The sequence below is a fragment of the Pocillopora damicornis genome, chromosome 9 (assembly GCF_964200805.1).
Source record: "Pocillopora damicornis chromosome 9, jaPocDami1.2, whole genome shotgun sequence".
Lineage (NCBI taxonomy): Eukaryota > Metazoa > Cnidaria > Anthozoa > Scleractinia > Pocilloporidae > Pocillopora > Pocillopora damicornis.
The window spans coordinates 2908781-2930352 of record NC_142678.1 but is presented as its reverse complement, the minus strand read 5'-3'; the positions used below and the strand labels follow the sequence as shown (position 1 = coordinate 2930352).

Below are 21572 nucleotides of genomic sequence, written 5' to 3'. Positions count from 1 at the left end.
GTAGGATTAAACTCACAATATCAAAAACAATAACGTATGATTAACTTTGGGAAAAACAAGTCTGCGTTTAAGTCACGGCAATGCCTTTTTCATTTAGTAGTACCTAATAAAATTAATGGAAATGAGTCATAGAATTTTGTAATACTGCATCGTTTGTTTGTTTGTTTGTTTTCTGTTATAAGGAGATCATTTGGAAATGATCGCTTGAGGCCCTTGAGAGATTAGTCCACTGCATAAATCTCTATCCGGTGGAGAGCGCAGTACGTTTTGTTAACGATTACCCGCTTGATAGTGATTTATCTTTTGAATAGCGTTATCTGCCATTTGAACAATTAGTCCTAAGATGAACTGTCTTGATCTGTGCCTAACTTTAATCCGACAACGTTCTTCATGAAGAGATTTAAGATCACTTTTTCGTTTTGTTTGCTTTTTTTCTGTTGATTTTCTGCAACGCATCTAACGAACAGTGACGAGGCTTCGAATCGTCAACAACTTAACTCTGGTTTTGTATATTTTTACCTCCTAAACATTCTTCTCTTTCCTTTAATTAACTGGTTGATCCCTAAAAGTGACCAGCATCTAATTTCTCTTTACAATATCACCCCCGAATTGCACATGAAGGACACAAGAATACAGGGAATGATCACCAACTAAAGAAGCTGTTGATTGTCAAACAAATTCTCCTTGTCAGCACCCAAGGAAATGTTTGGAGAACAGTGTGGAGAATATGTATACTGACACTAAGGTGTCAAGGGTTGACAATGAAGGAATTCTCGGTTTTGAATCTTGAAATTTTTTAATCTTGAAATCTCCAACGTAATTTGATACATTTCAAGTTTGCCATCTACATTCTCTCTATTAATCTTCACCGTCTTAAATCACACTTGTTCGGTCTTTTTCGGTCCATTTTCTGAAGACACCGGATATTCTAATGTTTTATCACACTCAAGTCATTTCAATTTCACGCTCAGAATGACTCAGACTATCATTTCATGACGTAAACTTCGTTTAAGGCTGTCATGACAACAAATGATAATTAATTACTACTAACAATAAAATTTTGACAAAAATAGTTCAAAACCCAGCTCTCTAACGGCTGAGTTTTTAATACACGCTGGACTGGACCTAAGGATGAATGAGTCGTCGGATTGACAGATTAACTCCAACTGTAAGTTACAGCCAGGCATTTATGACAACGTCAAACGGCTGTAATGAACTCTTATTTTACAACTTTTTAATCCACAAATCAGTTATGCAAGGAACCAAATAAAATTCCTTTTTCACAGGTACCGCAGATATTTTCAGTCGAAGAGAAAGTAGCTTTAGCGGACGGCAAGAAGTACAGTTTTCCATGTGCTGGTGCGGTCTTACACGTCAACCTTGACTTCCTTAATATATTAAGAATTTTAGCAACAAGAATTCCTCTTAGAACGATAGCCTGAAATTCTTTTCTTGAATCTTAACTTGCGTTGGTTTACAATTTGCGACGCTCTGCATCAGAACGCACGTTGCAGAGCAAAGCAAAACCGTCACTTCAATTTGCAATAGCTTCTTTATAGTCGGCACTAGAAAGGATTTAATTGCCCTGGATTAATTCTCTATAATTGGCCATTTATCACAGATACCTGAAAAACACTCTCGTTGCTAAACAACTATACGCTTCAAAAATTAATCTTCCCTTGAAATCACTGTATTCAGTTGACTTTACAGGAGACATAAGACGGAAGTTGACTTTAGATGAAGAAGACTCAGGAGTGCTCCGTCTTTGACGTGTAGACAACCAACAGAGGTTTCCAGGCAATAGAATGAGGAATTTGGAAGGAGAAAATTTTCTAAGCCAGACGGCATGGAGCCAACTTTACCGGCTATGAACTGTTTTTAATTACAATATTGTTACAAGAAGGAGGACTTAGAATCGGTTAGCTTAAGTCTGCATTATCCGAAAATGTAGGAGAGTGGAAACTGAAAGCTTGAAAGCCTTAGAAATCTCGGGGAGCTGGTGTTTACAAAGGAGAACAATTCAATGATTGATGAGATCTTTAGAAGTCACCAAAGACTTATCCGGGTATGAAATCCACAAAAGTTGTTCTTAATTAAATTGCTTCAAATAACACCTTCCTTTTTAAGCAGGATTGTTTACAGTTGTAATACACTTTGTGAGAGACATTCTGCACTTTTGCTTCGGAATAGTTTCCTTCAGTTGCAATTTCAACGCTGTAGATGCTGCTCTTATATAAAATCATTCATCCCGTGCACTGTAATAACAAATGGTGTTTCATTGAATGTTGGAGCAGCGCCTCACGGTGAGTGTGACAGGCAAGCTGCGGGCAGTTTTTGAGTGTTTAAGAGTCGAGTATTTTGAACTGAATTCATACAGACAATCATACAGTATGTGAAGAATGTAATAGACACTTCAGATTTGTACGTAATTCATAAAAAAAAATCTTGAATAAATCTTATGTTAAATTATTTATCTGATCGTGTCACTCACACCGTAATAGCGTTGGTTAACGAAGTAGAGGAAAAAAAGTCACAAAAAATTTAATTAACTGCTTCGGATATGCATCATTCTTGTTTACATTTCTTTGCAGCGACGTTTCCTTGATGTCTCAACAATTGGACCCCACTGAAAAGTGACGCAACTTGAAGTGAATAAGGCTCTCAGTGAAACCAAATGATCAAAGAAGTGAGATTGGTCAGAGTAGTTTAGCTTGTATCACATTAGAATATTCATTTGCCGTGAACCATTTAATCGTAGTATCTTTGATAATATAGAGATGTCAATAATTGTATTGTAATTGTGAGATTTTGGCTTTTAAGTTCCATTTTCATGTTTTTATGTGGTAAACGAGTCTTTATAAGACCTCTTAACGTTTCAATTACTTGAATCGACTTAGTATGAGTCTCTTTCCTCAGTGAATTCCAATTTGATAGATGGCCGCGCTCTAAGAATGTTATTTACCAGATAGGCATAAACAAAACTCATGTATCTCCTAAATATTAAGCACAAAGTTGCTCCACCTTTTAGCGTCAACATGCCGAGAAAATTGCCTGAGCGTACTGTTTTAAGACAAGGGAAATTCAGGGAAATTGAGAGAATGCACTCCAAAAGCATCTTTGTGCAAAGTATTTTCATTTGATGCGCACAAATAGTTCGCTTTTTTCAATTCAGTAATTCAATTCAGTTACCGTTTGCTGGTCAGCGGGCTGCCGCACCAGGACAAAAAATAGACGAGATAAACCGCTGTGACCTGAGACTAAATTGTGCTTTGGTCAATCACTTTCTTTCTCTGCCATATTTCTGTTAAATACTCGCAAAGCTAGTTTCTGTTCGGCACGCTTTCCTCTCTGGAGTTTCTGTCCACAGGCTGTTCAATGGTTACTGGATTACGCGAAATAATTTTGAGGTAGGTATAGCTTCACCGAGCCTTCAGTCGTAGCCCCAGGTTTTCTTCAAATTTACATACTTTTTGGGATATCTTAGGTTATTTTAAAATGTTCTTCTCGATCTACCGTTGGACGAGAAAAGGTTTGCAAATATACTCTTTTAAAAATATTTACGAAGCTTTTCGTAACTCTGCAACAACAAGAATCGAGGCTAAGCCTACAACTCTGACGTTCATTCGAACCCACTGACCAGCAAAATCGTGTATTCGTGTGGTTTCTCCGAGCATACCGTCTTGAGAGTTTTCAATACACTCCTTCAAATATTTAATTTCTTTAGCTCTTTGTAGTCTGGTGTCTTTTTCAATTACTTTGATGTTCCTACATACTAATGGAAACAGGTTAGAAAAAAAACTAAATACGAGATTAATTCCCGGCAGAAAATATCATATAAATGTTATTTAAAAGTTATAGCAAACTCAAACAACTAATCTACAATTTGGTTAAAACTTACTGAACAAGTGACAGCGTTAAATAATCTTTGAAAACTATTTTCTCAACTGTAGGAGACGATCAGTGCATTCCTCTACATCTTGCTGAGTATGATAGGCCTATGATAATAAGCGTTTTTCTTCAACTCACACTTTAAAATTGATAGGCAACAAGTAAGTTATTAAAATGACATACACAGAAACTTCCGATTGGCGGCCATTTTGTCTTTTAACAATGTTCGGCGAGATAGATCAAAATCTATGAGGCAGTGAATGGTCACAGAAATTTCAAACAAAGAAAAATTCAATGAAAAAAAAAAAACAATGAAAAAAAGGGAGACCACCAGATATGAACAAAAGTTTTATAGAAATTCAGTGTTTCCAGACGATTTGCGATAAATCCTTCAGCGATGGAAAAAGCCGAAGTTGTTTTAGTCATACCTGAAGTTCTCTGAAGGACAATGAAAGAGGTTTTTGCATTACATATCTAATTACTTTGAAGATTACTGGTTCTTTTGGTGATAAAGATTTATCATCCATTCAAAGAGCCGGTCTCAATGCGTTTAACCGTTAACTACCAAATGGCTAAAATTTTCAGCTGTTAGGCGTAAAATTAACAAAATTTTACCTTTAGCCGTAGAAAATGTTATCAGCAAACTTTTTTTCATATCTGACGATGTCATTTTAAAAATGTCATAAGCTTTGACTTTGACGCGTCTTTTCTTATGGCTTATGCCGTTACGATGATTATATCCTAGTACCGAAAACGAAGACATTTGCGTCAGGTCCCACCTTGCGGGGGAGGGTACGGCTAATCGTTGGCGTTAGTCCCACAGAGTCATATTCCGCGAACCGGAACTGTCAAAATTTTCAACCGTTAACCGTTCAAGCCGACTCTTGAGATTCTCTAGAAATAATTTCACGTAAGATAAAACTAAGATAACGAACATTCCTTTCAGCGAACTTATGGAATCTTAAGGAGCCTTTTTAACAAGTAAGGTATTTTTGACACGGGAAGCGCAGTTGATATCATATCCTGCAGATATAAGGTCGTTTCATTTCTGGGGAAATTGCGGTAAGACTACTTAGAGAGGAATATCAAAACACATATGCTTTACTCTTTTTGCAATTCCTGCTCATATTATATTATCCAACGACTCTTTTCTCCGCAAACATCAGCTGTGTAAAATTTTCTTCCCAATTCATCGTGATGTTGACACAACTTATTACCAAAAAATCACGTGTTATGGTTCATTACACGCAGTCACGTGCTTCTGGCTCATTGACCCAGATTAGATATCAGTTGATAAGTCAGTCGGAAAACAAAAGTGGATGACCCTTTAACATTGCTAAATAGGTCATAAATTTCTTTTCGCGATAGATAGACGAAATATCAATGTTAAGAACGAAGGATTTTCCCTGTTGTAAGGAAAAGAACCTCTATCTGTCGAACAGATAGGGGTAGATACTGAAGTGAAAAAAAACTACAATTGAAGTGTGACACAAAGATATTGAATAGCGCAGAATTTTCGAGTTGTTATTGATGAACTTTTACTGATGAAAAATATAGACTGTCCGAAGCTATGTTGTAATTATGCGCTCTATAGCGATTCGTTTGGCAAAAGCAGTAATGCGTTCCAAAGATATACGAAATTTATAAATGAAAGAGTCGAGAAATTTCGGAAATGGCCCTTGATTTATTTAATTGCCGGAATATTTTCTAACGCTATGCACGACAAGGTTAACCTCATATGTCATCTTCGTTAACAAGACTTTTAATTAACCGGCCTGGGTGGTTCAATAATTTTTAATTGTTTTCTGATGCATGGGAATGAAATTCCTGGACAACCCTAACCGCATCATTCGAAAATGATCAATGTATTTCCATTTTCTGCTCACATTTGGTTTCCAAGAGCAATCATCATAGATCCAGAGTGATGTTTCAATATTCAGAACATAGACTCCAATAACATTGCATGTGGCTAACAGAAGTTAATTGAAATTCGTTCGCTCAATTAGCCTTCTTTTTGCTAACTCTTTTGAGAAACACAGAGTTCACCTTGAGTCAAGAAATATAGTTTCGTGATTTTTCTTTACTATTAAATATTTAATTTCTCTTGAATAAAATAAATGACTTTGTTCTATTTGTATACATTCAGTATATTGTTCCAACGTCTCTAATTGCTTGCGAAATACAGGATAAACACTGCCCTCGGGGTAAGTCGGTAAAAACAGTACTTGAGTATGACTGCATACAGCCTGTGTTGTTTGCTCAAATTCATCCATTTTCATAGAAAACCTTAAATGAAACTTACTGATGGTTTTTTCGTTTTACAAGATCGAAAGCTCAAAATTTTATCTATATACTCACTGAAGTTCTAATACCATTTTAGAGTTATGTAAATCACTTGGTTTTAATTCCTATTATCCGGGACGAACGACTTTGTCTACTGTTCATTGCGTTTTCATAATCCTTGGATATAAAAATGAATTGTGCATGACACGCTATATTCATAGTGTTGTGATCAAACAACATAGTTCCAAATTTGTTTGCCACAATTCTTCTCCTTCAAAAAGCTTTCTGTCAGTAGTTATCCAGAAAACTAAAACTTGAATCTATCACGTCAATCTCCTCTTCCTCACAGCATTGCATAACCCAGTGCATTGTTGACAAAGCTGAAACTGCTGGAAGTGTGTAAGATTTTTGCTCGCCAGATTTTGTTCTATCAAGTTGTTTCTGTGGTTGTTTCAATTGATTCGTCTTGGTTCCAAAGTTTTCCTTCAGCGTTGAAGCCGGCGCGCTGTTTCGTCTCTGCAGCTGTTCTGTTTTTAATCTTCGTATTTTGGTGTCCTCTTCCAAGCCTTTGAGATTTTCAAAGATTTCGCTGAAAGCTTGATTCATGGCACTGTCGAAATCCGTTCGCTTCTCAAGTTCACACTTTTGTCCTTTCATGTTCTTCATTGCAACAGTGTGCGTAAACTTAAATCTCTGAAGAAGTTTCGACGTCTTCGAGGTTTAACTTTCACTGGCTTGTTGAACTGAGCGATAAAAGTTTTAAGTCAACGTGCCTCCTTAAGGCGTAATATTGTTGACGTAGCCAATCACGTGATTCGTTCCACGAGCACGAACTTCACGGTATATTGGTTAACAAATTGACTCAACGTGCCGCAAAAGGACGATTTCATTTCCGCGCGTGAGCACAGGGTTGAATATTTCTGTCAGGGTGGAAAGCATATTTTGGAATATCCGGGGACAGATACTGGACCGCAGAGAAAATTTAGGAACTCACAAATAACAACGACTTCAAGTAAAAAATGTTTCCCTTAAAAATCCAACTTTTCAAACAGTATCTTCTTACAAGCAGAAACTAAAAACCCCCCAGCAAGCTGTACGGTAGTATACTATTGCCATTTTAACAAAGATGTCGTCCATACCTTTTTTCATAATATTCATATTTGTGGGGTAATTTACGATTATCCGTGAGTGGGTGTGGCTTAAGAGCCTATATTCCTGTCTCGTCGGTAGAAGCTATATTTGTCGGTAGCATGTGATCTAATTTAGCAGCAGACAATTACAAGCTAATGACAAAATCCTCAAAGATTTCCCTTAAAAAAAAAAAAACAACAACAGCTGAGGTACAAATATACAAAAGTACAAGATCAAAAACGCCGGCTTTTCCCATGATACCTCTAATCGAAAACGACTAAATTGGTTAGCTAAGATTTTTCAAAAATAAACAAAGCTGTATTTAGTTTGGAGTTTCAAACGAGTCTACAGAAACCTTCTCCTCCACGGGTAACAATTTTCATTAAGACCATATTTTTAAAGTTCATCGCCTAATTCTCCAGTCCTCGCGAATGCTTTTTTTTTTTCGTTGAGAGCGGTAACAATGAAACTAATTCGGTGCAGTATCAAGTTTCGTGACTTGATGATTCCGTTATACATCACTCAACTCACTCAAAAGCCCATATAGCAAATTCTGGAAGCTTCCGCTTGCATTTAGAGCGGAATACCTTAAAGTTTTTCCGCAACAGTGACACCCTTCCACTCTTTATGTTATCAGTCATACCAAATTTTAAATATTTTTAGTGGCTGTGCAACTCAAGCTTGAAGAAATCATTCCCACGTGTTGTCCTATTCCTGTTCAAAGCAATATCAACATGTTGCATGGAGCTCAACGAAGTCTTATATAGACTTTATAATGTCAGAAAATATCGGTAGGGATTTACCTCGCTCAAGTTTTTATTTTTGTTGTTTTTAGGTTGTTTTTGGTTTTCTGGTTCGCGGTATTGTTACTTCCCTATATTTTTCCGCTGGAGAACGATTACGTCTTCAATGGCTGAAGACGAAAGGAAAACAATACCCCCTCCTTCTCTAGCAGTTTACTTAGCTTATAACGAACAGAGCTTCCCTCCCCTGCTCTCCCGTCCCTCCTTTCTTTAAAATCTTCCTTTTCAATGAAATACTGCTGACCACTAGGCTCTGCAGTTTTCAAATATGGCGGACGCGCCGGCAGATATAACTAGCGACGAATCGTGCCATCAGAAGTCACCCAATGGCCGTATTGATTATGTTCGGGAGGAATACAAACGTTATAAACGAAAGAAACCTCCACCAGACTTCAGCGAAGTAATCGATTTCCGAGATCCTTCGACATTTCGTGATCGTGTCGAAAAATTCCAACTGCAAACACAAGGAAAATGGGATAAAAGTGATTCGAATTTCGGACTTCGATGTGTAAAGGAATGGCAAGCGTACGAACTTAAGTCGTGCTCAGGGTTTATTTTTATAGTAAACCCGTTTTTACGTGGAGCACAACATTACTGGACAAGACGATGTATTGAAGATTTTCCCCACAAACCAAACGTTTGTAACTTGGATGCGCATATGACCTTAGACACGAGAGAAACTGTGTGGAGACTCAGTCAGAGGTGAGAGGCCAGACCAGTAAACTTTCTGATATCCATTTTTATTACAGTTTAATTGCTTCAGAAATAATAAAGCTCAGATTTTGAGATTAGGATAATAATCACAAAAGGAAAAAATTTTACTTCATTAAATTTTCGAGATGTAGTAGAGGTAATCAAACACCCTCATGGATTGCCACCATAATGACCTCTTAAATAAACATTTTCTGATTCTTTCAATTTTCCACTGCTACTTATACTGAGCACAAAGGGTAAGTGAGAGAAGTTCAAAAGTCACCTTGTTCTGTGTAAGGTGTGTAAAATTGTTAGATTATAGCATTGAACACAAATACTTGTCAATACTGGTATTTGGACCTTGGCGTTTTCATATTATATAGCAGCAAAATTTTGGCAATCTCCAGTTTAAGTGGGAGACAAGTGCAAGATGAACTTGGGATTTAGCAGTCCAAGCTTTAAACCTGCAGAGTAATAATTGTGCTGTGTTCTCTGACAAGCACATGCTCAACTTGAACTTTTCTTCCTGTCACCAAGAAGGTGATGCAGGAGGTGGCTTGGTCATAATGGACTGTGGGACATCTGGCAAAATGCTGAGGGTGGGAAGGGGAGGGAGGGTAAGGTACTTGACCTGTGATAGACTAAAATCTGATCCAGGCAGTAGTAACAATTTTTCTGGTCATTTCATGGTTGGTTAACCCTTTAACTCCCACAAGTGACCAAAACAGAATTTCTTATGACAGTATCAATATGATATCAAGTAGGCAAGCAATGAGAATAGAGAAGAGATATCAATTAGGGTATAATTAGTTGATCCAATATCAAATTCTCCAGACTAATGTCATAAGAATTGTATGGCAGACAGCAAGGAGAATTTATACAGATGAGATCTTGAGAGTGAAGCATTTAAATGGATCACATGTATTGCATGATTTCATGTTTTAACAGCAATTTCTTAATCCCTCAGGAATAATGAAAACAACAACTTAATGGAAAAGCTCCGCTGGGTCCACCTAGGATATCACTTTGACTATAATGTTGTCAATTACAAGCCTGAACGGTATCATAACTTCCCATCAGACCTAGCAGGCTTGACAAAACACATTGCTAGTGCAGTTGGATACTCAGACTACTCCCCTGAGGCTGGCATTGTTAATTACTATCCTCTGGGAGGCTCCATGGGGGGCCATACAGATCACTATGAGTCTGATTTATCATGGCCTCTGATCTCATTGAGTTTTGGACAAACAGCGATTTTTCTTATTGGTGGAGGAACTAGAGATGTAAGACCAGTTGGTGAGTTTGTAACTTACTAGTTTTGAGTCATTGGAATAGATAAACCGCTTAGTCTGGGTTGATCCTCATGGACCAAATCTTGAATAAGTTATAAGTAATTTTTAATAGTTTAATGGTCATGGTATGAGAAAAGAAAACTGATAGCCCCTAAACATTTTAGAGAAGGCTCTTCTACCAACAGTATCACCTCTAAGTCAAGCATTAAGCTCATGAGAATAAAGGAAATGATGGTAAACTCAAGAAGTTCTTGACTATTAAAACAAATTCTCCTTGTCAGTTGTTGTCTCGATTTAACATCAAATTCTTGTGATTAAAATACAAGGAAATGTGTTTCAGCCAGAGGGGAGCATTAACAATCCAATCATGGAAGTTAAAGGGTTGAACAATTATTAAGAAGAATCACTTACTGTGAGAATTTTCTCTTGATGCTATGTGGGTTTTCTCCACAGGCCTGTTCACTGTAATAAAATTTTAATCATAATTTTGAGACATATTGATGTGTCAGCATTGTGAGAGACAGTGTTGTGTGACTGTTGAGAAAGTTATAATAAACAATTCAACCAAAAATTTTATATTATCGTTAATTTTTTTGCAGCTTTATATGTTCGTAGTGGGGATATTATCATCATGTCAGGAAAATCAAGAACTGCCTTCCATGCAGTTCCGAGGATTATTAAAGTGGGAAAGGAAAATGAACCTCCATGTTGCCTCAAATGGGAAGATGGCCTCTTTTCAAGGGACGTCACTTCGAGAAACCCGGATGAATCAGGTGTCCTGGATGAGAGCTCAGTAATCCCGGGTGCTACAAATAAAGACATAACCATAACCTCTTGTTTAAATCGGACACAGCGAATAGAAAAACCTTTGTTCCAAAAATTCGGTGATGATAAGATTATCAGAGGATTAGAAGAGGTCGGTATTGATGAGAGAGGGCATAGCGAAACCGACGAAGGTTGTCCATGCGACCAACCTAATTTTTTGGCAAAATCTATAGAAACTCTTACCCCAGAGGAATGGAGAGAGTTTGAAATCTATCTTTCGAAGACTCGTATCAATGTGAATGTGCGTCAAGTGCATGAAAGTGGAAAAACAGTGAGTTCATCTTAATATGAAAACTCAATTGTGAGTGGTTGATATGACTGTATAAATATCAACCTTGGTCTAAGGGAGGAGCGCATTTCCAATCTTGTTGTCTTTTTAATTGTTTTTATCCGAGACATTTAATGGCTTAAAACGTACTTTAAAATGCAGTTTTAGTAAGCCATCTCACTATGTTGCTTGTTTCCAAAGACCTGTGTATGTTTTTTTGTTTGTTTTTTTTTTTAATAAAAGAAAAAAATAATCAATAAAAGAGCAGGTTGCTATTTTTAGTTAATTTTGTACAACGACAGTTGTTTTGATATGCAAAGTGATCAATTGACAACAATGTACGCAACTATTTACAAAGCGCTCTGTGTTGGAAAACCTTCCAGTTGCTATTTTTACAGGTGCTCTTTTGAAATGCCTTGAAAGTAGCATTTGAAAGGTTTAATTACATCCACTTACAAGAACATCTAAGTGATTTTTTCTTAGAAAGAGTATAGTAAAACTTAACGAGACATTTTTTTATTATTATTTGAGCTTATCATAGAATCTGCCTCTATTTACAAGTTTGTTCATCAGTAGTTTTCCTTGGCACTGTAATCACAGGTTAGGGGCCAGGTTTCCCATCGAGTTTCAAAATGGCAGTGTCAGTGTGAGTGTTGCACAAATGTTTTTGATGCCAAATTGGATTTCGAACTCTTTCCTTTCTGACAAGTGCAATTGCCAAAAAGACGTCCTCGTGAATTAGAAAAGCGTCAGTTCTTGACGACTGCACCTGCTGAGAAAAACTTGCTTGTGCATGATGAATGCGTCATGTAATAAAAAGGTAAAGGTAAAGTTTCCAAGAAAACTAGCTTATGGATGATAACAGCTTTAGGGATCGATGACTGAAATTTCCAAGAAAAACTTGCTCGTGAAAAAAGAAATGCGTCAAGTGATGACAACTGCAATTGCTAAGAAAACCTTTCTGGAAAAATATATGCGTTCGGTTCTGACAAGGATAATTGCAAAAAAAAACTTGCTTGTGAAAAATGAATGCGTCAGGTTTTGACGACTGCAATTGCGAAGAAAAACTCGCTCGTGTATAATAAGTACGTCAACGACTAAGACAACTTGATTGTGAAGAAAAAATGCCAAGAGGAACTTGCGCGTGAATAATAAAACCGTCAAGTATCGACGACTGCATGCCGAGAAAAACTTACTTGTAAATAATAAATGTGCGAAATAAAAACCACGTATAACTTTTGTTAAGTTATACTAAGCGGAGTTTTATTTATATGCAAATTTTACAGTAGGACACCTTTCAATTTTCTTCTGTTCATCTCCAAAATTTTAACATTTTACTCACAAAATTCGATGGTAAGTAGACGCTTCTTCACCAGTTGATCTCGTGGCTCTTCCTAAATCGTTGAAAAAAAAACTTAAAAACAATAAAATCTAGCGAAGAAATAAAAGTAAAAATTAAATCATCGCGTTAAGGACAAAATTGATAGAATGTAATCCTCCTGAAGCCCCTTTCAACCACTTTCTCACAACATCTGCCGTCGCAAATTTCGTTCTTAACGAGTTTTTCTTTGACTATTCAGGCATATTTTCCTTCTACGATTGTCAGAAAAAGTTTCTAAAGGAAACTTGTCAAATAAATGTTTGCTCGTGTAAATACAGCTTAACGTTCAGAGCGAGAGTTGTTCGCGTTAACTTTCGAACAGATAGATTTAATGAATCAACAGCTTTAACTCGCAAAAAAACTCTGCTGTCTATGATAATTTTAGTCCAAGAATACAAAACAATATTACAAAAGACTGTATATTGTTGTATTCTCTGTTCTTTGATTAAAAATAACAAGAGAAATAAGCTAATTTGGATATTATTTCTTTCTGTAAATAGTCTCGGAAATGACAAATTTATGTTTACATTGCAAGTTTCTTTGCAAAATTACTTTTAATTTTTTCTTTCCCCAAGCAAGTTAAGCAATTGGCTTTGAATATCTTCTGGACGAAACAAAAGAGGTATTATAAAACAATCGTCCCTCTACCATGGCAACGATAATTGCTTGATTATACTTTCTCCGCTGCGCGCTTGGCATGATAATCGAGTTAGCAGACTATTTCTGAACAAGAAGAAATTCAGATGGCTGGAAGCGGAAAGGCAAAAACACTTCTGTATTTATTCCTCGTCTGGGTAATTTATCTGATTATTGGAATGTTTGTGTTCAGAGCTATTGAACGTACTGAGAATGAGAACAAACCACAAGAGGACGCCAAGAAGCAGTCCTTGGACGCAATTAAAGACAATGTGACGACTAAGTACAACATGAGTGAAGCAGAGTTTGATATCATTGTACAGCAGATTGAAACAGCTTCATCGGATTCCAGTGGTGGACCAGAATGGAGCTATACCGAATCACTTTCTTTTGTGATTCAATTGGCGACAACAATTGGTAAGTAGGGCAATTCTGAAAACTTCGTTTGATTGTTTTGTTTGTTTTCATAGCTAAACTTAACTAAACGATAACTGGTCAATCGTCACAGCAAGTAAAACGTTTCTCACTAGTTTGAAACAACTCGAACGCTTCCATTCCTCTCGGTCGTGTTGCTCGATCTTCATTTTTGCCACAGTAAGAGCAAGATCGCTCGATCGTGGTACGTGAGTGTCGTCATTTGTCATTTTGGAATGTTTGGAAAAGTAATCTTTGAAATCATCGATTCCCTTCACTACCTTCAACAAAGAACGAATTTCTCCTTTCAAGATCAATACATTTCAAGCAAAGAAGTAATGAAACGAGAGAATAATATCTAAGACAAGATATTTCCTTTAACTTTTCTTCTCTTCATAATTTCACATAAACCCTTCAAGTCACGCAATTCCAGCTGTTCTCAGGGATGTCACGCTTTTCTTAGCGGGAGTTATTGCGTGATAATACACTTCATCACTTGACGTCACTTCAACAGCGTTTTCCTTAGATACGACTCTGCATCATTTCTAATAATATCCAGTGTACAAAAACGAATACTGCCGTTCATCATTTCAGCTATTTCATATTTTGTTCTCTTTCAAGGTTATGGTAACATCACACCAGTGACCACAGGTGGCCGAGTGCTTTGCATAATCTTTGCCCTCATTGGTATCCCGATCAACATCATATTCCTGCAGTTACTTGGAGAAAGAATGCTTCGCAGCGAGCATTTTCTCATCATGAAATTCGAAAAAGGCTGCCTGAAGCGAGAGGGAGCGCCAAAATTTATGAATGAAAAATGCTCTTTCGTGGGTATTCTTCTGTTGCTGATTATATTATTTGCAGGCGCCGGGAGTCAAATTGAGATAGAAAACTGGACATTTTTTGAAGGTTTCTATGCTTACTTTATAACTTTTACAACAGTAGGCTTTGGTGATCTGATCCCAGGGTCAATGGCTGGTGGTTCTCCAACGGCAAAGCATGTGCTTACCATCTTCTTTATCCTCATGGGTTTGGTGGCCATGTCGAATGTGATCAATGGACTTGTGAATTGCACCGAGAGTATGGAATTGTTCCGGAGATTGGGCGCGCGCTGCGATAAAAAGAGAAGTGTGGATATTTCTGAGACGCCAAAAACTAATGAAACGGAGTTAAATGAGAACTATGCTCCAGAAACGATTTGATTTTTATCTCCGCTATTATGACAGTGACGCTTTTCTAGTTTCCCGAAAAAGTGACGTAACTCTTCGTAAATTGTCTTCAAATTAAAAAACGAACGTCGCCATTTTGAATCTTGCTCAGCAGCCTGGCCGCTTAAACGTGACGTAGTAAGGTCATACATAAAAAAAAAACACAAAAAGGAATTCTGGAGTCAAGTTATTTCTTTACGTAGCAACCAAAGCAGCAGCTAAACTGCAAGTGCTTCGCGCGTTGTATTTTTGCTCGTGAGGCCTGGTTACTGAGTTGTTTCAAAATTGCGGCGTCCCTGGTTGAATTTTCACCTCATTGGAAGGCAAGTTTTGAACATTTAAGGTACCCTTAGTAGTCTGCAAGTAACAGATCTTTTGGCAGGAAATAAATCTTTTCATGAAGATTTTGATAATGGAGATAAACTCTTTACATATAGATTATAATAGTGACGATAAAAATTTCTTGTCATTCTTATCCATTGAACGAATAAATTTACAAAGGATTAACGAATATCATTTTGTAGGCCGCTTTCCTTTCTATGTGTGATTGAGCTGATCGGGAATTCCTCTCCTTAAAGTAATAAGAGGGGTAGCCTTGTGCAGAACCATCTGGTTTTCACGCTCCTGCGAGGATCATAACAGCATAATGCGCCGGAGTTTTGGGTGCTCAAAATAGCAGATGGTGATGAGAAAAATAACCATCGTTCTTGTAGAAAATCTCAGTTTTTTAATTTCACGCGACAATTTGTCTCTTTCTCCTCCCCCTTCATGTTCTTTTTCGGTTTTCTCATGAAAAGTTTTATCGTGAATCAGGAATTATTTGATTATAATCAATGTTAAAACTAAGTTCAGTTAAGTCTGGAGTCGAAATGTGTTCCTAGAAAATTGTCTTTGCCTCGGTGGTTTGGTCTCGGTCTTCGCCGGAAGACGCGTAGCCTCTGCTCTGTGTTAATTTTTTAAGCATGTATCTTCTGCCATCCCGAGAAGCTTTTTGGAGCTCGTTAGGAGTTAAATTTATGCAAGCTAGGAACTACGCAAAAGCCCCTTTAAATCAAAGTAAAATTAAAGGAAACTCGACCATTTCAAATGAAATTTCGAGCAAAATGTGAGATTCCTTTTTATTGAAAAATTAGCTGATTGACTCCACATTAGTGACCGATAAACTAAAACCTAGTTGCTGCGCTTTCCGCTCTAACAGCTCGTCGGCTGGCTTCTTCCTCGTACGCTGACCAAAAGGATCGCAGCGAGATAATCATTGTCACGGAACAACTCAAGGAGGGATGATAGCGTGCTGTGCATCATTGAGTCTGATTGAGTCACGCGAAAATCTTAAAAGATGAATGTTCGAAATCTACTGATTTTATTTCTTCTCTGGTTCTTTTACCTCACCATTGGAGTGCTAATTTTTAGAGCTGTGGAACACGACGGCGAAGGAAAGCAAGAGAAATCCAAAGAGCAACAGCTAAAGGAAGTCAAAGACAAAATAACATCCGCGTACAACATGAGCGAAGCAGAATTCTACAATATTGTGCAGCATATTGAGGCAGCTTCGTCTTCGAATGGCGTACCAGAATGGAGCTATCTCGATTCTGTTTCTTTCGTGATTCAACTTGTGACAACAATAGGTAATTAGATGACAGATCTTCTAATTCAAATATCCTTAGATACCGTAGATCAAGCTATGCGTAGATCAATGTTGCGTGATGTTGTAAAATTGTGAACACCTGTTGGTTCGTAAGTACTTGAGGATGCATGAATAATGTTATAAATCTTTGAAATACGGATAAGAATTGACTTCTGTAAAATCAGCGTCTGTGTTCAGGTATTTTCTTCATGAACCTATCAGTTTCGAGATGACGTAATTGTCTCCAAAACCACTTCCGGGAACTATTATTAGAAGTTTTATTTGCCCACAGAAAACATTAGCGTAGTTTGAAATTTTCGGTTTCAACGAAAGGAAATAAATAAATTACTAAGAATTGATTAAAACTTATCATGGCTCAGTGGAGCACCATGAATTTATTCGATCTTTTGCAATCACGCGACCTTCCTTCTATTCAATGTGTCCATTTTGTGATGGGACCTTAGACCCTGCAAATTATAGGCGTGTTTACTTCGCATTTTTAATTTGTTTTCAATTTCTGATCAAGCGGCCATAGCCGAAGAAGAGAAGTCAAGAAATCTTTCTTCATTTCATCTAATTTTATTTCTTTATTATCATTTTTTTCTTCGAGGTTATGGTAACATTACTCCAGTGACAAATGGCGGTCGTGTGTTTTGTATAATCTTCGCTTTCTTTGGAATCCCGATAAACATTATGTTTTTGCAGTCCGTTGGTAAAGGCTTACGTGAAATCGAAAAATTTCTCATCACGAAATTCGAAAAACGCTGCCTGAAGAGGAATGAAAAGCCGAGATTCCTAAATGAAAAATGTTCTCTGTGTGCAGTTGTACTCTTCGTTACTTTGTTACTTATTTCTGCGGCTGTCCAACAAACGATTGACGAATGGACATTTTTGGACGGTTTTTACGCCTATTTCATCACGTTTACAACAGTTGGATTTGGGGATATGATACCAGGAGGTAGTTCAACAGAACATCCCGTCAGGAACACAGTAGTTCGTATCGTGTTCATCATCCTGGGTTTAATGGCCATGTCGAATGTACTGATCGCGGTTATGGAGTCTACTGAATGTCTACAATATTTGAAAACTTACATGAATTTTTGCAGAAGAGGGGAAAGTGTTGATATTCCTGAAACAAAGGAGAGCGGTGGTGGAGTAGAGTTAACTGAATACTGTAACGAAGATCCGAAAAACAACGATTCGCAGCTTGAAGCGCCAATATGAAGTGTATCGAGAGAGGATCATTTGAATAATACAGGGTGAAACCCCCCTCTCCCCCCCCCCCGCTATTAATAATGACCGTTCCTCAGTAGGGAGGCGTAGGGAATTCTTTTCTATCCTCCTACTTCTACAGCACACTTTGGGGAATTTAGGACATGAGTGAAAATTACAGTTCGTTTTTTTGCTATTTTCTGCTGCTATGAATATCATGATCAAGCCTACATGGCTCCTACATCTAGCAAGTTCGAGCAATTTAGAATCCATTTGTACTTTAAAAGTGTATCCATTTGATTTAATATATTTAGAATTTTAATAAGTTTTATTAGGTTCGTTTATGGAGATTTCTGTGCGGTTTAAATAATTTTTGTTTATATGCGCCAAACACAAATGGAACCCTGTGAAAAATAAAGACCTTATAATAATACAAATACTTATTCGGCGCAAATATCTATATGAATATATTCAGATGCGCCATACAAGTTTCTTCCACCCATCCCACCCCAGGGGAGGACATCCACCACACAGTAATCTCGTGCGTGGGAAATTAACGTCTCCTACCCCAACCCTGCAGGAGACGGGGCCTACGGTTTTACGTCCTATCCGAGAAGACCTTGACTGCCTCTACTTCCCCTCCCCTTCAGAACCCAATCCTTCCCCTCCCACTCCCACTCAGGAAATTCCACCTGGCCTGGATGAGAGCTGGTATATGCTGATTATTCGGGAACATGAAGTTTATATGTAGATGGAAATTGGGCAAATTAGGGTCGGGAAATGAAATTTAGATTCCGTTCCCCCCCTCCTCCCTAACATTTCTGAGACTCGAGAACAACCACCCTCCCAATTGGCCTGCACCTAATCGAAATGACAGATCTCATTCGAGGGCGTTTTTGCAAGTAAAGTAAAACAATACCATGTTGAGTAAATGTAAATATTGGAACCATCTATAATTAGAGGCCGCCCAAGCGTCACGGTTTAATTAACCTACAGTTTTTAAGCTCGAAATTTTCAATTCGTGTGAATCTTAAACGTTCCTCTTCTTTTTGATGTGCTTTTTGTATCTCTACATTTTTGCCTTATTCAAAGCATTCCTTGAAAGCAGAAGCTAAATTCCTTCTTGTTATGTGCCGTGACGTAAAATAAATTGAAGATTCATCTAACAACAACAGATGCTTATCATATTTGATATATTAATAAAAATGCATTAACTTTTCAGGTCATTTGTCGCAATTATAAGAATTGCTAAGTGTTCAATGATTCAAATTCGGCGTTAATGAGCTATTAGCTCGACGGAATAAAACGCCACTGAAAGAAAAAAACTCTCAGAGATGGCGGAGTGCGGAAAAAACCGAGCGCTTCTGTATTTATTTCTTCTCTGGTTCATATATCTTATGGTTGGCATGTTTATATTCAGAGCTGTTGAACGCGACGATAAACCCGACCCCGAGCAATCGAAACCACAGCTATTGGAGAACATAAAAGACAATATAACAGCCAAGTATAACATGAGTGAGGCCGAATTTGACAGCATTGTGAAGCAAGTTGAAGCAGCTTCGTCGGCCTCGAGTGATGGACCGGAATGGAGTTATCGTGAATCGATATCTTTCGTGGTTCAACTGGTAACAACAATCGGTGAGTTGTTGAATTTTAAGGAATTCCCTCTTACGTTATTGCCCTTCTCTCCCAAGATAAAATTAATTGCTTAAAAACTTGAAACGCCTTATTCTGAATGTTTTTAGTCTACTTGATTATTTTGTATCTAATATTCCTTAGGACGGGAACGATTGCAAAATGTCGATCAAAGTAATTGAGCGGAGGCGTTCACTCCTGATTGGAAATATGCCTTGTTATCTAAAAAATATGCCTTGTTATCTAAAAAATATGCCTTGTTATCTAAAAGATATGCCTTGAAGCATCGTCTTAAAACAAAATAATAAAAGATAGAAAAAAATCCGTCGGTGAGAGATCCTATTTGTGAAAGAGGGGCATGCATTAATTCTGGAGTGAAAGTCGAGCTTACATGAAGTGTTGAAGCCTTGCATACTCGTGACCATGATTTCACCTGGCTTTCACTCATTGTTTAGCTTAAGCTCTGTGAACGGATCTCTAGAGCTTTCATGCTTCAGTTTTCTTTTTTCGCTAACTGAGCAAACTTTTCAGGCATCTACATCTTATGAATACTCTTTTTTTTTTCTTTCTTGTCGCGTGACTTTACCACTGAAGAAAACTTAGTAGAGTATTTGTGGTCACGCAACATCTGTCCAACGTCACGTAATTCTGAAAAAAATCACCGTGTCACAGAATACAGACCTTTACAGTTTCAGCTGGTTTTCTTGTGCCAAAAGAGATCCCAACCCACCACCACCCCCTCCTCATACACCCCCTTACATCCTCGTATCCTGTAGCTTCCTCTTGAGAGGCCCTCACTCCCCCCCTCCCCCCCCCGAGCAGGTGGACATACTCGCGTCTAGATTTTCTTCATGACCACATGATCTGTTGCTTTGGAAAGTTGAAGATAAGATTCAAAACTCTAGATTAAAAATGTGTTTTTTCTCTTCCAAGGATATGGCAATATCACTCCAGTGACCACAGGCGGCCGAGCCTTTTGTATAATCTTCGCCTTGTTTGGTATCCCGATCAACATATTGTTCCTGCAGGTGGTTGGAGAACGAATGCTACGCAGTGAGCGACTCCTCGTCACAAAATTCGAATCCCGCTGCCTTAAGAGAGAGGACAAGCCAAGGCACTTGAATGAAAAGTGCGCTTTGCTGGGTTTGGTGTTGTTGATAACAATTTTACTTGCGGGGGCGGCAACTGCGGTAAAAGCCCATGAATGGACTTTCTTTGAAGGTTTCTATGCCTACTTCATTACTTTCACAACAGTTGGATTTGGCGATTTAATCCCAGGAGGTGGCCCGTCAAAACATCCCGTCTGGAATACAGTAATTCGAATCATTTTCATTATCCTGGGTTTGGCGGCCATGTCGAATGTAATCAACGGACTTGTTTCGGCACGGGATTGTAAAGAGTGCAAAGAATTTTTCAAGAATTTAAAGGCTCGGTTGGGAAGAAAACAAAGAGTTAAAAATCCTGAAACGACGGAAAAGCTGGGAATGGAGATAAACGAACAAACCGAAAAGCCTTTTTAACTTTGAAGAACAAGAAGCGATTTGTGCATATTGAATAATTTAGCTTAAGATTTTTCAAGTTTATCATTTTCAATCCTCTCCATCCTCCGCCATCCTTCTTCGTTCTTGTTTTATTATTGCCTCTTTCGTGTTTTTCTATCTTACTAAACCAATAATTTAAAGTCTCATTCAAGTTGAAAGTCTTTTTTGCACGTCAAACAAATTGACTCAAGTTATCGATCTTGACGTAAGTCCTTCGGACCGAGGGAATGACATTATTCCATAACAGACCTAAATTCAAATTTATCTCCGCCATTAAAAAGTATGAATAAACATTTGCGACTCACCGCTTTTTGATATTCCAAGAAGTAACGTAACAGCCTGAAAATTTTCTTCAAATGTGCTAAAACTTCAACAATCGGCGCTGCCAATTTGAAGACTCGGTCACTCGGTCAGTTGGCCGCATGACGTCCCATAATTCAACTCATGGCGGGAACCAGAACGCGCGTAGCAATGCTACGCTCATTAACGTTATTAGTATCAGACCGGATTTATCAGTCGGATCTTCAATAAAAATTTCTCTCAAAACGTGGTCAGTGCATTAATTTCATATTTACTTTTTAAAGGTACAGATGAAAATTGTGTAGTTTCTATAATTTTTTAATTGTCGGCTTAAACCAGAATTGGTGGATGATTGTAGGCTTTATGAAGGAATACACCAGGAGAGGGGAGGGGCGAGGAATGGAGAGGGGAGGGGTGAGGGATGGGGAGAGGAGGGTC

The 21572-nt window shown here is 37.9% G+C and overlaps 4 protein-coding genes across 4 annotated transcripts; all 4 read left to right on the top strand.

Annotated features, from left to right (window-relative positions):
* The first annotated feature begins 8290 nt into the window (after window positions 1–8290).
* On the top strand, window positions 8291–11445 carry LOC113684278 (nucleic acid dioxygenase ALKBH1). Its single transcript, XM_027201622.2, has 3 exons — window positions 8291–8807; window positions 9766–10094; window positions 10690–11445. Exons 1-3 carry the CDS (start codon window positions 8374–8376, stop codon window positions 11199–11201), a joined length of 1275 nt encoding a protein of 424 aa, XP_027057423.2. The 5' UTR covers window positions 8291–8373; the 3' UTR covers window positions 11202–11445.
* A 1743-nt stretch (window positions 11446–13188) lies between these two features.
* On the top strand, window positions 13189–15333 carry LOC113684209 (two pore potassium channel protein sup-9). The gene is made up of 2 exons (XM_027201546.2): window positions 13189–13617; window positions 14236–15333. Exons 1-2 carry the CDS (start codon window positions 13308–13310, stop codon window positions 14814–14816), a joined length of 891 nt encoding a protein of 296 aa, XP_027057347.2. The 5' UTR covers window positions 13189–13307; the 3' UTR covers window positions 14817–15333.
* Window positions 15334–16062: 729 nt separating this feature from the next.
* On the top strand, window positions 16063–17974 carry LOC113684210 (potassium channel subfamily K member 9). Its single transcript, XM_027201547.2, has 2 exons — window positions 16063–16447; window positions 17057–17974. Exons 1-2 carry the CDS (start codon window positions 16159–16161, stop codon window positions 17668–17670), a joined length of 903 nt encoding a protein of 300 aa, XP_027057348.2. The 5' UTR covers window positions 16063–16158; the 3' UTR covers window positions 17671–17974.
* Window positions 17975–18842: 868 nt separating this feature from the next.
* On the top strand, window positions 18843–21380 carry LOC113684211 (potassium channel subfamily K member 9). Its single transcript, XM_089183494.1, has 2 exons — window positions 18843–19296; window positions 20227–21380. Exons 1-2 carry the CDS (start codon window positions 18993–18995, stop codon window positions 20811–20813), a joined length of 891 nt encoding a protein of 296 aa, XP_089039620.1. The 5' UTR covers window positions 18843–18992; the 3' UTR covers window positions 20814–21380.
* Window positions 21381–21572: the final 192 nt, after the last annotated feature.

Coding starts and splice junctions, on each gene's coding strand:
- LOC113684278 (XM_027201622.2), top strand. CDS start 8,374: ATGGCGGACGCGCCGGCAGATATAACTAGCGACGAATCGTGCCATCAG. Junction 8,808..9,765: donor GTGTGGAGACTCAGTCAGAG/GTGAGAGGCCAG, acceptor TTAATCCCTCAG/GAATAATGAAAACAACAACT. Junction 10,095..10,689: donor TAGAGATGTAAGACCAGTTG/GTGAGTTTGTAA, acceptor ATTTTTTTGCAG/CTTTATATGTTCGTAGTGGG.
- LOC113684209 (XM_027201546.2), top strand. CDS start 13,308: ATGGCTGGAAGCGGAAAGGCAAAAACACTTCTGTATTTATTCCTCGTC. Junction 13,618..14,235: donor TCAATTGGCGACAACAATTG/GTAAGTAGGGCA, acceptor TTCTCTTTCAAG/GTTATGGTAACATCACACCA.
- LOC113684210 (XM_027201547.2), top strand. CDS start 16,159: ATGAATGTTCGAAATCTACTGATTTTATTTCTTCTCTGGTTCTTTTAC. Junction 16,448..17,056: donor TCAACTTGTGACAACAATAG/GTAATTAGATGA, acceptor TTTTTCTTCGAG/GTTATGGTAACATTACTCCA.
- LOC113684211 (XM_089183494.1), top strand. CDS start 18,993: ATGGCGGAGTGCGGAAAAAACCGAGCGCTTCTGTATTTATTTCTTCTC. Junction 19,297..20,226: donor TCAACTGGTAACAACAATCG/GTGAGTTGTTGA, acceptor TTCTCTTCCAAG/GATATGGCAATATCACTCCA.